General features: G+C 39.9%; 1 protein-coding gene across 1 annotated transcript; it reads right to left on the bottom strand.

Annotated features, from left to right (window-relative positions):
- Positions 1-224: 224 nt before the first annotated feature.
- On the bottom strand, positions 225-1,178 carry LOC131830468 (olfactory receptor-like protein OLF3). The gene has a single exon (XM_059172700.1). It carries the CDS (start codon positions 1,176-1,178, stop codon positions 225-227), a length of 954 nt encoding a protein of 317 aa, XP_059028683.1.
- Between the last annotated feature and the right edge of the window lie 12,691 nt (positions 1,179-13,869).

The following is a 13,869-nucleotide window of genomic DNA, read 5'->3' as shown; positions in this document are numbered from 1 at the left end:
TACAGCTGTGCTCAACTTCACCGAACATGCTGCTGCGACATAGAAATACACCCACACCTCACACCCCAACCCAACCTCCAGCCTCCTCTACCCAGCATCACCAGGACATGTACCATCATCTCCTTCCTGGTTGCCAAGGCAATGCAGATGATGACTGCCATATCTGAGTCAAATGGAAGAAAACACAGGCAGAGCTCCTTCTTCTAAGTGATGCTCAGGATTCATCAAGTTGCCAGTTTTGATGTTAACACAGATAATTGCCCCAGTAGCTTCTGCCAAGCCCCCTTCACCTCCTTATTCCTTACACTATAAATCATGGGGTTCAGCACAGGCATCAAAATGGCATAAAAGATAGATATCAACTTCTCCTGAAGGACAGAGGGGCTGGAGTGAGGCTGGATGTAAGTGAAAATGGTCATGCCATAGCACAGGACAACCACTGTGAGGTGAGAGGCACAGGTGTGGAAGGCTTTCTTTCTTCCCTCTGTGGACTGGATCTTTAAGATGGTGGAGATGATCTGGATGTAGGATAGGAGAACCAGGCAGAAAGGTGTCATCAGCAGAACAATGCTAGAAACCATGATTGCGATCTCATTGGAGGAGATGTCTACACAGGCCAGCCTGATCACAGCTAAAATTTCACATGATATGTGATCAATATACTTGTTTGTGCACATGGGCAGCTGAAAGGTGATTACAGTCTGTATGAGAGAGTTGACAGAACCACTGACCCAGGATGTGATGGCCAACCTAATACAGAGGCCTCCATGCATGATGACCGAGTATCTCAGGGGGGTACACACGGCCACATAGCGGTCATAGGCCATCACTGCCAGTAGAACAAACTCAATCCCACCCAAGCCCAGGGAGAAAAATAACTGGGCTGCACAGCTCACAAATGGGATTGTTTTATGTGCTGCAAGGAAATGCGCCAGCATCTGAGGAACGATGCTTGTGGCATAGGAGACATCAACGAGGGAGAGGTTGGTGAGAAAGAAGTACATGGGAGTGTGGAGTCGGCTGTCCAGTCTGATGAGAAGAATGATGAGGAAGTTCCCCAGCACTGTCACCATGTACATGATCAAGAAAAAGATGAAGAGGGAGATCTGTGTGTCCCAGTCACTGGACAGGCCAAGTAGGATAAACTCTCTTACCCAAGTCTTGTTATCTGTGTCCATTAAAACAATAGGATTATTAATCTGCAGAAGGAGACAGAAAGAGCAGAAACTATTGAATTAAAGAACCGTAAGAATAACTTCTTAAAAGGATGCATATTGTGTAAGACCTGTCAGTCTTAGCCAGATGCTTCTGATCATGTATGCACCATGATAACAGGCTTGATCCTAAGATGCATTATATCTACTCTACATAAGAGAAAAAGCTATTCTTTTAAAATGAGAAGATAGTCTTAGGGATTTCATGGAGACCTGGAGATAATGCAGTGTGATTTTCAGAGCTCTGTATCTTTTTAACTTACCATAATTTCCAGGTCAAGAGAGGATTATGGGTGACAATAGGGGATCAAGTTATAAATAATGAACACAAACATGATTCAAAGTAAAGAACAACCTTACATAAATCTACTACAACAAACATGATAAAAAGAATAAATGACTTATAAAAAAATGAGAGAAATTTTCAGATGTGGAAGATGTATAGTATAAATATGGCTAGTGTCTCATGGACAGATCTGGAAACAAGAGACTGGATATGAATCCTCTTTTATGACATACCTGATATGTGATTAGGTTAGAGACTTAAGTTTTTATATATGAAATGTGATGTTGCATAACTCAGAGGTAGATTTAAGGTCAAGTGTAGATAGTTTATTAGGAAGTTGTTTATAAACTGTTACTGGTAATGGGACTTCAGCAGTATTCAGCACTAGGTATCATGACATGAGTTTCTCCATGGAAGAGACAGAGAAAGAAATGCACTTTCTTCACATCCCCTCCACCCTATGTTTAACACTAGAATAATCACACAAAATGCAAATTAAATGAGACAACTTCTGTGCACATACAGATTTGAGATATCTAACTGCCTACACAATTAAGAAAATCACAGACAAGGGAGTGCCCAAATACTCAGTAAGGAGGACATGCTCTGTCTTTTCTTTTATGAATTTCAGCATTTATTATTACAGGTGTGTTTTAGACCAAAGTGTTTTACCAAAGTATCCTGCTAATACTTCAATGTCTTGCATATATATGTCAACTAGTTATTATTTCTTAAAGATTTTTATTTTATTTATTTGACAGAGATCACGAGTAGGCAGAGAGGCAGGCAGAGAGAGAGAGAGGAGGAAGCAGGATCCCTGCTGAGCAGAGAGCCTGATGTGAGGCTCGATCCCAGGACCCTGGGATTATGACCTGAGCCGAAGGCAGAGGCTTTAACCCACTGAGCCACCCAGGTTCCCCAGTCAACTAACTATTTTTAACCCACCAAAAGTATATTTATTTCTAAAGACAATTGCCTTGATTTAGCTGAAAGCTGATCCAAAGTAATGGAAAATAGTGTTCACTGCAGGTGTTAAACCCATCTGACTGACCCATAGTTCCTCCTTCATTTGGCTTTTCAAATATAGATACAATTTCTATTTTCTTAATCTCCTAGGAATCCAGGAAACTCTATAACTGTAGAAGACAGGTATATTTGATTATCAATTATTTTGAATTTAATTATTTTAAAATAAATTTGATTTTATTAGGAAAAATCAGGCCTCAGGCATGAATGCAGACATCAACTCTTCATTGTTAAAACAGAACCTTTGGCCCCAGTTCAAGTACCTCCATGTGCCTTCTCTCATTATCCAGTTATTAATACAAACAGCAAATAGAACCAAAATGCTTTCTCTCTAAGACAGAGATATGCAAACAAAAAACAAGGGTTCAGATTCCTAATAAAACACATTTTATCTAACTTAATACATCTAATTAGAAAGCTCAACTTTAATAATTTATGGTTTTTTATTTAAATAAAGAAAATCCATCCATTTCCCTGAAACCAACATGACCTTGGATGTTGGGGAGCTTGTTTAGCTCCAGTCTTGTCTGGGACAAGTGAAAGTTCCAAATACAAAAGCAGAACACATGAAGGCAGGTACCACAACCTACAGATAGCTCTCTCATGCTGCTCAAAATAACTCGGAGCCATACCTTCAACAAGTTGACCTGTCCATGGAAATGGCACTTTCATTTAGGGAGAGATTTCTCTGACTCTTGACTGAAGTGTTGGTGATGTAGACACTGAGAGCATCCATCCAGAGCAGGAATGCTTGCATCATCCTCATGTATGAAAACAGAGAACCTATGGGTGGCTTGGGTGGCTGGTATCTTAAACATGGGTTTGGCATCCTGAAAGAAATTACTTTATTCTTTTTGTTGTCTTGTTAACTTCTATCTGGATTTGGTTACCAGACTTTTCACTTAATCAGAGACTAATTACCAAGACCAAGTTTCTCAAACATGTATGAACCTGACATTCACTTTTGGTGACATATTGTATTATGGTCTCATATAAATTCTTCTTCTTCTTTCTTGTTTCCAGTGGCTAGGACTAGGGTTTTCATGGCAATATAACTCCCTCTTGTCTGGCAAGTCTCCACAGTGCAATCTTGCAGCCAGCTCAAGAAAAACCAACCCTGAGATGAGTAAGGACACCTGAATCTTGCCTCCAGTTCATTCTCTGTGTCAAGGGTTTTTAAATAGCCTTAATTGTCTTACATCTTCATTTAACTATTACTAAAAAAGATAATCATATGATTATCGAACCCTTCAGAAATAACTGAGATAGGAGGATTTAAAGAAATTGGTAATTTATCTTCCTGAAATGTAATAGAATATTCCCACATCCTATCAACACCTAATGAAGGACTGTATTTCTGGGCTTTCTCCCTAAGTGTCTTTCTCTCTCTGTCAGTACTGAGCTTTGGAATTGAGAAGCTTGTTGTAAAATTATACCCAAACTTCATGCTCCTGCAAAGCACAGTCATTTTACCACATTTTCTATAATACTTAAGATGAGAAGATGTCACCAGTCGTATTTCATGCCTCCCATTCAAGTCCCTAACAAGTCACATCATTTCTGTCTCAAGGCCACATTCCCACAGGCTGTGGATGCCATTCAGATGTTCATCAGTGCTCACAGAGGAGGTGTGTCTGCTTTCCTCTAGGTTCATACTGTTCTTAAGAGCTCTCCCTCCAACACAGCGTTGGACACATAGAAGAGATACCCCAAATTCCTTGGGTCCCCAGGATGCTTCAGTCACCTGGGACTAGTTGCCATTGCTAGGGACACTACTGGGAGGACATTGATGAGAGCTCAGAAATAGCTCACACACAGACCTAATAAGCTTTGGCAGCAGCTGTATTTGCAGGGGAGGGCTGACACATCCCCCCAGGAGCCTTCTGCGTGACAGTGTTAATTGCTGCCACCACTCCCAATGCACAGGACAGGGTCTCCACCCTGCCCTTCTCCCTGTGGAAGGCTCTTCTCCATCCCTCTGCCTCTCACATCTTCATTATAGCCTTAGGTCATTCCAAACAGTCAGAGAAGCTAGCCTTCTGAGGTTGGAGGATGTCCTCCTAGAGCCCAAACCTGATGTTAGCCTTCAATGACCCAATCCAGGGAGCAGTGACCAAGGCTGCATCTAAGTCTGCTAGAAACACCAATTCTCCGCTTTTGGCTCCAGATGCCCTTACTTCTTCTGGAGACAGAAGAGATGTGCTTCCCTCTCCTGATGTACACACTATGTCCACTGGGCTTCTGTGATCATTGCAAGTCTGATGGACATCCTAGCACATTCCTCATGATACTATTTAAGCTCCAAAAATAATAACATCACATAGATAGATTTAAAAATCTAAATGTATAGAAAGTTGATAAAGGAGGTATTAGCAACTACTGAAAAAAAAAATGGAGAAGAATTAAGATCATCCAAGTTCCTTAATACAGAAAGGTAAAACTTCTACCCCCTTCAAACTTTTTAAATTTAATTTTGTGCTTATAGAGATTGCAGATTTATATGTTGTTGAATGAAATAATACAGAAGTAACTCTTATGCCATTTTCCCAATTCGCCCCAATGGTAACAACTTACAAAGTGATAGTACAATATAAGATAACGTGATATATAACGGGCTATAATTATATCAATTATATGATATGATAACATGATATTGTGATAGTATGATATAACAAGATATTGGCATTGATACAGTCAAGATACAGGATGTTCCATCACCACAAGAATTTCTCATGTTCTCTTTTCATAGCCAAACCCACTTCTATGCAGCCCCTACCCTCTCTTTGACCTCTGGTAATCACTATCTATCTGTTCTCCATAATTTTGGAAATTGATGAGTTATATATTAATAGAATAATATAGAATACCCCTTCTGGGACTGGCTTTTTTTTTTTTTTTTTTTAAAGATTTTATTTATTTGACAGAGAGAGATCACAAGTAGGCAGAGAGGCAGGCAGAGAGAGAGGAGGAAGCAGGCACCCTGCTGAGCAGAGAGCCCGATGTGGGACTCGATCCCAGGACCCTGAGATCATGACCCGAGCCGAAGGCAGCGGCTTAACCCACTGAGCCACCCAGGCGCCCCTGGGACTGGCTTTTTCACAAGCATAATTCTCTAGAGATTCATGCAGGTTTTGTGTATATCAACCGTTCATTCCTTTTTACTGTTAATGAATATTCTATGGTATGTATGTATTGCCTTTTGCTTAACTATTCACAGGTTGAAAAACATCCAGATTGTTTCTGGTTTGGAACTATTACCAACAAAACTGCTACAAACACTCACATGCAGGTTTTTGGAGTGTGTATGATCTTCATTTGAATAGGAAAACCCCAGGAGTACAATGGCAGGGTTGTATGGTAGTTGTATATTTAGAGTATTTGGACTTTTTGCTTTGTTTTGATTATTAAGAAACTACCAATCCATTTTCCAAAGTGTCTGTATCTTTTAACATTCTTGTCACCAATGCATGAATATCCAGGTTGTCTTCATCCATGTAAGCACTTGGCATTGTCACTATTTTTATTTCATTTACATTTTCCTAACAGTTCTAACTGTTGAAAATCTTTCTATGGGCTTGTTTACCATTTGTCTATCTGATTCAGTAAAATGGATCTTTATGTCACTTTCAATTGTTTGTTTTTCTACTGTTGAAATTTGAATATTCCTTATGTATTCTAGAAAATGGCCCTCAGTTCAATACATGGTTTGCAAATTTTTTCTCCAGCCTGTACTTTAACTTTTCATATTCTCAACAGAGTCTTTCTCAGGGTAGAATTTTATAAGCTTGGTGAAATCCAGTTTATCACTTTTTATCTTATATAATACATGTCACATCTAAAAAACCTTTGCCTGTCCTAGATTACATTATTCTCCTATGTTTTTTCTAAAAATTTATGGTCTTGTGAATTGTGATAAATCAGAGGGTGAGATGAATCATGAGAGGCTGTGGACTCTGAGAAGCAAACTGAGGGTTTTGGAGGGGAGGAGAGTGGGGGATAAGTGAACCTGGTGGTGGGTATTAAGGAGGGCACTTATTTCATGGAGCACTGGGTGTGGTGCATAAACAATGAACCTTGGAACACTGAAAAAATAAAATAAAATTTAAAAAATAAAAATAAAATGGGGGAGGAGTCAGGATGGAGGAGGAGTAGCAGACTGAAATGATGTCAGGTTGGGGCGCCTGGGTGGCTCAGTGGGTTGAAGCCTCTGAAATGATGTCAGGTCATGGGAGTTCAGCTAGATAGTTATCAAACCATTCCAAACACCTATAAACCCAATAGGAGACTGAAGAGAAGAGAAGCAATTCTAGAAACAGAAAATCGATCACTTTCTGGAAGGTAGGATGTGTGGAGAAGTGAATCCAAAGTGATGGGAAGATAGACCGCGAAGGAGGAGCTGGCTCCCGGCAAGTGGTGGAGCAATGGAGCACAAAATGCAAACTTTCAGAAGTCTCCTCCACTGAGGGACATTGCTCCTGAGGCTAAGCAGGTGGAGGAGAGGGTGACCCTCGAGGGAACAGTGTGGTCTCACGACCCACGGGTCACCAAAAGATTGGGAGTGTCTGAGTATAGCAGAGCTTGCAGGTATTGGAGTGGGGAAGCTGACCTCAGAGATGTAGCCAAGGAGTGAGCTCTCAGCTTGGGGTTACCTTAAATTGTGATATGCACCACAGTTGGACCACTGATCATTGGGCAGGGACCCCACAAGTAGCAAATCCGGGGAGACCGACCTTCCTCCACAGGAAAAGCAGAGCAGCAGGAATCTGCTGGGTTTGGAGACTCCAAATGGAGCTGTGTGCCAGAGACAGAAATGCTTGGTCACAGGCCAGGTGAGCTTGGAGCACAGCCTGAGGCCAGGTAGACAGGAGTGATTGAACGCTTTTTTCCAAGGGGGCACTGAGGAGCAGTGCCCCAGGCTCTCAGCTCCTCCACGCCAGAGACTGGGAGGCTGCCATTTTCATTCCCATCCTCCAGAGCTCTATGGAAAGTGTTCAGGGAACAAAAGCTCCAAAGGGTGAACTCAAGCAGATTACTTAGCCTGGCCCCTGGCAAGGGCAGGGCAATTCTGCCTCAGGCAAAGACATTTGAGAATCATGACAACAGGCCCTTACCCCAGAAGATCAGCAAGAACATCCAGCCAAGACCAAGCTCACTGACCAAGGACAGCAGAATTCCAGAGGAGGAGAAAGCAAAGCATGGAATTCATGGCTTTCTCCCCATGCTTCTTTAATCTTACAATGTTAATTAAAATTTTTTCAATTTTTTTTTCTTATTCTAATTTTTTAAACTTTTCCTCTTTCCTCTTTTAACATTTTTTAACTAGTTTATCTTAACAATGCCTTTATATATATACATATATTTTAATTTCTTTTCAGCGTAACAGTATTCATTATTTTTGCACCACACCCAGTGCTCCATGCAATACGTGCACTTCCCAATACCCACCACCTGGTTCCCTCAACCTTCCACCCCCTGCCCCTTCAAAACGCTCAGGTTGTTTTTCAGAGTCCATAGTCTCTCATGGTTCACCTCCCCTTCCAATTTCCCTCAGCTCCCTTCTCTTCTCCATCTCCCCATGTCCTCCGTATTATTTGTTATGCTCCACAAATAACTGGAACCATCTAATAATTGGCTCTCTCTGCTTGACTTATTTCACTCAGCATAATCTCTTCCAGTCCCATCCATGTTGCTACAAAAGTTGGGTATTCATCCTTTCTGATGGAGGCATAATACTCCATAGTGTATATGGACCACATCTTTCTTATCCATTCGTCCGTCAAAGGGCATCTTGTTTCTTTCCACAGTTTAGCGACTGTGGCCATTGCTGCTATGAACATTGGGGTATAGATAGCCCTTCTTTTCACTACATCTGTATCTTTGGGGAAAATACCCAGTAGTGCAATTGCAGGGTCATAGGGAAGCTCCATTTCTAATTTCTTGAGAAATCTCCACACTGTTCTCCAAAGTGGCTGCACCAACTTCATTCCCACCAACAGTGTAAAAGGGTTCCCCATTCTCCATATCCTCTCCAACACATGTTTCCTGTCTTGCTAATTTTGGCCATTCTAACTGGTGTAAGGTGGTATCTCAATGTGGTTTTAATTTGAATCTCTCTGATGGCTAGTGATGATGAACATCTTTTCATGTGTCTGATAGCCATTTGTATTCTTCATTAGAGAAGTGTCTGTTCATATCTTCTGCCCATTTTTTTTATTATTGTCTGTTTTGTGTGTGTTGAGTTTGAGGAGTTCTTTATTGATCCTGGATATCAACCTTTTGTCTGTACTGTCACTTGCAAATATCTTCTCCAATTCCGTGGGTTGCCTCTTTGTTTTGTTGACTGTTTCCTTGGCTGTGTAGAAGCCTTTGATTTTGATGAAGTCCCAAAAGTTCATTTTTGCTTTTGTTTCCCTAGCCTTTGGAGACATATCTTGAAAGAAGTTGCTATGGCTGATACCGAAGAGGTTACTGCCTATGTTCTCCTCAAGGATTCTGATGGATTCCTGTCTCACATTGAGGTCTTTTATCCATTTTGAGTTTATCTTTGAGTACAGTGTAAGAGAATGGTCGAGTTTCATTCTTCTACATACAGCTATCCAGTTTTCTCAGCACCATTTATTGAAGAGACTGTCTTTTATCCACTGTATATTTTTTCCTCTTTTGTCAAATATTATTTGACCATAGAGTTGAGGGTCCATATCTGGGTTCTCTACTCTGTTGGACTGGTCTATATGTCTGTTCTTATGCCAGTACCATGCTGTCTTGGTGATCACAGCTTTGTAGTAGAAATCAGGTAACATGATGCCGCCAGTTTTATTTTTGTTTTTCAACATTTCCATAGCAATTCGGGGTCTCTATGAAAGACCCACAGCAAATATCATCCTCAATGGGAAAAAGCTCACAGCCTTCCCGCTGAGATCAGGAACACAACAAGGATGCCCACTCTCACCACTCTTGTTCAACATAGTATTAGAAGTCCTAGCAACAGCAATCAGACAACAAAGAGAAATAAAAGATATCCAAATTGGCGAGGAAGAAGTCAAACTCTCTCTCTTTGCAGATGACATGATTCTTTATATGGAAAACCCAAAAGACTCCACCCCCAAACTACTAGAACTCATACAGCAATTCAGTAACGTGGCAGGATACAAAGTCAATGTACAGAAATCGGTGGCTTTCTTATACACTAACAATGAAAATACAGAAAGGGAAATTAGAGAATTGATTCCATTTACTATAGCACCAAGAACCATAAGATACCTGGGAATAAACCTAATCAAAGAGGTAAAGGATCTGTACTCGAGGAACTATAGAACACTCATGAAAGAAACTGAAGAAGACACAAAAAGATGGAAGACCATTCCATGCTCTTGGATCGGAAGACTAAACACTGTTAAATGTCTATACTGCCTAGAGAAATCTATACTTTTAATGCCATTCCGATCAAAATTCCACCGGTATTTTTCAAAGAGCTGGAGCAAATAATCCTAAAATTTGTATGGAAACAATGCCTTTCTTAAAAAAAACAAACCGAAGCAAAACAAAACAAAAAAAAACAACAACAGTAGAACAAATCAACAAAACTATAAGCTGGTTCTTTGAAAGAATTAATAAGATTGATAAAACCCTGGCCAGACTTCTCAAAAAGAGAAGAGAAAGGATGCAAATAAATAAAATCATGAATGAAAGAGGAGGGATCACAACTAACACCAAAGAAATAATTATAAGAACATACTAGGAGCAACTATATGCCCACAAATTTGACAATCTGGAAGAAATAGATGCATTCCTAGAGATGTATAAACTACCAAAACTGAACCAGGAAGAAAGAGAAAACCTGAACAAACCTATAACTAGTTAGGAGATTGAAGCAGTCATCAAAATCCCAACAAACAAGAGCCCAGGGCCAGATGGCTTTCCAGAGGAATTCTACCAAACATTTAAAGAATTAGCACCTATTCTCCTGAAACTCTTCCAAAAAATAGAAATGGATGGAAAACTTCCACATTCATTGTATGAGGCCAGCATTACCTTGATCCCAAAACCAGACAAAGGCCCCACCAAAAGAGAGAATTATAAGCCAATCAATACCCTTGATGAACAAATTCCCACCAAAATACTAGACAGTAGGATCCAACAGTACATTACACCAAGACCAAGTGGGATTTATTCCAGGGCTGCAAGTTTAGTTCAACATCTGCAAGTCAATCAGTGTGATACAATATATTAATAAAAGAAAGGACAAGAACCATATGATACCCTCAGATTATTTTTCAGATAGTCTCTCATGGTTCACCTCCCCTTCCAATTTCCCTCAACTCCCTTTTCCTCTCTATCTGAGGGTTTTGAAGGGGCGGAGGGTGGGAGGTTGGGGGAACCAGGTGGTGGGTATTGAAGAGGACGCGGATTGCATAGAGCACTGGGTGTGGTGCAAAAACAATGAATACTGTTACGCTGAAAATAAATTAAAAAAAAAAGATTAGTAGTTGCTAGGGGTTTGGGGGGAAGAAGAGAGGGAAGGAGAGAGGGAGAGAGAGATGAATAGGTTGAGCACAGGGCACTTTTAGGGTGGAGAAACTATTCTGTATAGTAATGGTGAATACATGATGTCATACATTTGTCAAAACCCACAGAATTGTACAATACAAAGAGTTAACCTAATATAGTCTTGGACCTTAGTTAATAACAAAGTATCAGTATTGTTTCATCAATTGTAGGAAGTATAACACACTAATGCATGATGTTAATAATAGGGAAAACTACACAGGTGAGGGGATATGTGAAAACACTGCACTATTTGCTCAGTTTTTCTCAAAATCAAAAACTGCCCTGCAAAAAAAAAAAAAAAAAAAAAAAAAAAAAAAACAAAAAAAAAAAACAAAACCAAAAACAAACAAACAAACCCCAAGAAACAACAACAACAACAACAACAAAAACCCACAACCATATGATACTCTCAATAGATGCTGAAAAAGCATTTGACAAAGTACAGCATCCATTCTTGAACAAAACCCTTCAAAGTGTAGGGATAGAACTGAAGGTAAAACTGAATCACAGAGGAAAGTTGGAAAGAACTCAAATACCTGAAAGATAAGGAACATCCTATCTTCATCAACACCATCTATAAAAAACCCACAGTGAATATCATTCTCAATGGAGAAAAACTGAGAGCTTTTCTACTAAGGTCAGGAACATGGCAGGGATGTCCGTTACCACCACTGCTATTCAATATAGACTAGAAGTCCAAACTCAGCAATCAAACAACAAAAAGAAATTAAAGGCACCCGAATTGGCAAACAAGTCAAACTATCACTCTTTGCAGATGATATGATATTTTATGTGGAAAACCCAAAAGATTCCACTCCAAATCTGCTAGAACTTGTATAGGAATTCAGTAAAGTGTCAGGATATAAAATCAGTGCACAGAAATCAGTTGCATTTCTTTACACCAACAATAAGACAGAAGAAAGAGAAGTTAAGTAATTCACAATTGCACCCAAAAACCATAAAAAACCTAGGAATAAACCTAACCAAAGAGGCAAAGAATCTGTACTCAGAAAACTATGAAGTACTCATGAAAGAAACTGAGGAGGACACAAAGAAATGGAAAAATGTTCCATGCTCATGGATTGGGAGAACAAACATTGTGAAAAAGTCTATGCTACCTAAAGCAATCTACACATTTAATGCTATCCCTATCAAAATACCATCACTTTAAAAAAAAAAATGGAGCAAATAATCCTAAAATTTATATGGAAACAGAAAAGATCCTGAATAGCCAGAGGAATGTTAAAAAACAAAACCAAAGTTGATGGCATCACAATTCCAGATTTCAAGCTCTATTACAAAGCTGTCATCACCAAGACAGTATGATACTGGCACAAAAACAGACACATAGATCAGTGGAACAGAATAAAGAGCCCAGAAATAGACCCTCAAGTCTATGGTCAACTAATCTTGGACAAAGCAGGAACAAATGTCCAATGGAAAAAAGACACTCTCTTCAACAAATGGTGATGGGAAAGTTGGACAACCACATGCAGAAGAATGAAACTGGACCACTTCCTTACACCACACACAAAAATAGACTCCAAAAGGACGAAAGACTTCAATGTGAGAGAGGAATCCATCAAAATCCTTGAGGAGAACTCAAGCAGCAACCTCTTCGACCTCAGCCATAGCAACTTCTTCCTAGAAATATCACCAAAGGCAAGGGAAGCAAAGGCAGAAATGAACTACTGGGACTTCATCAAGATCAAAAGCTTTTGCACAGCAAAGGAAACAGTCAACAAAACCAAAAGACAACTGACAGAATGGGAGAAGATATTTGCAAACAACATATCAGAGAAAGGGCTAGTATCCAAAATCTATAAAGAGCTTAGCAAACTCAACACCCAAAGAACAAATAATCCAATCAAGAAATGGGCAGAGGACATGAACAGACATTTCTGCAAAGAAGACATCCAGATGGCCAATAGATACATGAAAAAGTGCTCAACATCACTTGGCATCAGGGAAATACAAATCAAAACCACAATGAGATACCACCTCACACCAGTCAGAATGGCTAAAATTATCAGTCGGGAAATGACAGATATGGGTGAGGATGTGGGGAAAGGGGAACCCTCCTACACTATTGGTGGAAATGCAAGCTGGTGAAGCCACTCTGGAAAACAACATGGAGGTTCCTCAAAAAGTTGAAAATAGAGCTGTCCTATAAACCCAGCAATCACACTACTGGGTTTTTACCTTAAAAGACACAAACGTAGTGATCCGAAGGGGCACATGCACCCAAATGTTCATAGCAGCAATATCCACAATAGCCAAACTATGAAACTGGACCACTTCCTTACACCACAAACTATGGAGAGAACTTAGATGTCCATCAATAAATGAATGGATAAAAATGAATACTATGCAGCCATCAAAAGAAAAGAAATCTTGCCATTTGCAACAACATGGATGGAACTAGAGGGTTCCATCAGAGAAAGACAATCAGAGAAAGACCATTATCATATGATCTCCCTGATATGAGAAATTTGAGAGGCAACATGGGAAATTTGGGGGGTAGGGAAGGAAAAAATGAAACAAGATGGGATTGGGAGGGAGACAAACCATAAGAGACTCAATCTCACAAAACAAACTGAGGGTTTCCAGGGGTTGGGGTATGGACAGGATGGTTGGGTTATGGACATTTGTTGAGGGTATGTACTATGGTGAATGCTATGAAGTGTGTAAGCCTGATGATTCACAGACCTGTATCCCTTGGGCAATTAATACATTATATGTTAATTTAAAAATAATAAATCTTCACAAATAAGTAAATAAATCTTTTTTAAAAAC

This window comes from Mustela lutreola, chromosome 4, assembly GCF_030435805.1.
Source record: "Mustela lutreola isolate mMusLut2 chromosome 4, mMusLut2.pri, whole genome shotgun sequence".
Lineage (NCBI taxonomy): Eukaryota > Metazoa > Chordata > Mammalia > Carnivora > Mustelidae > Mustela > Mustela lutreola.
Note: the sequence above shows the minus strand (reverse complement) of the source record. Positions and strands in the feature narration are given on the sequence as shown.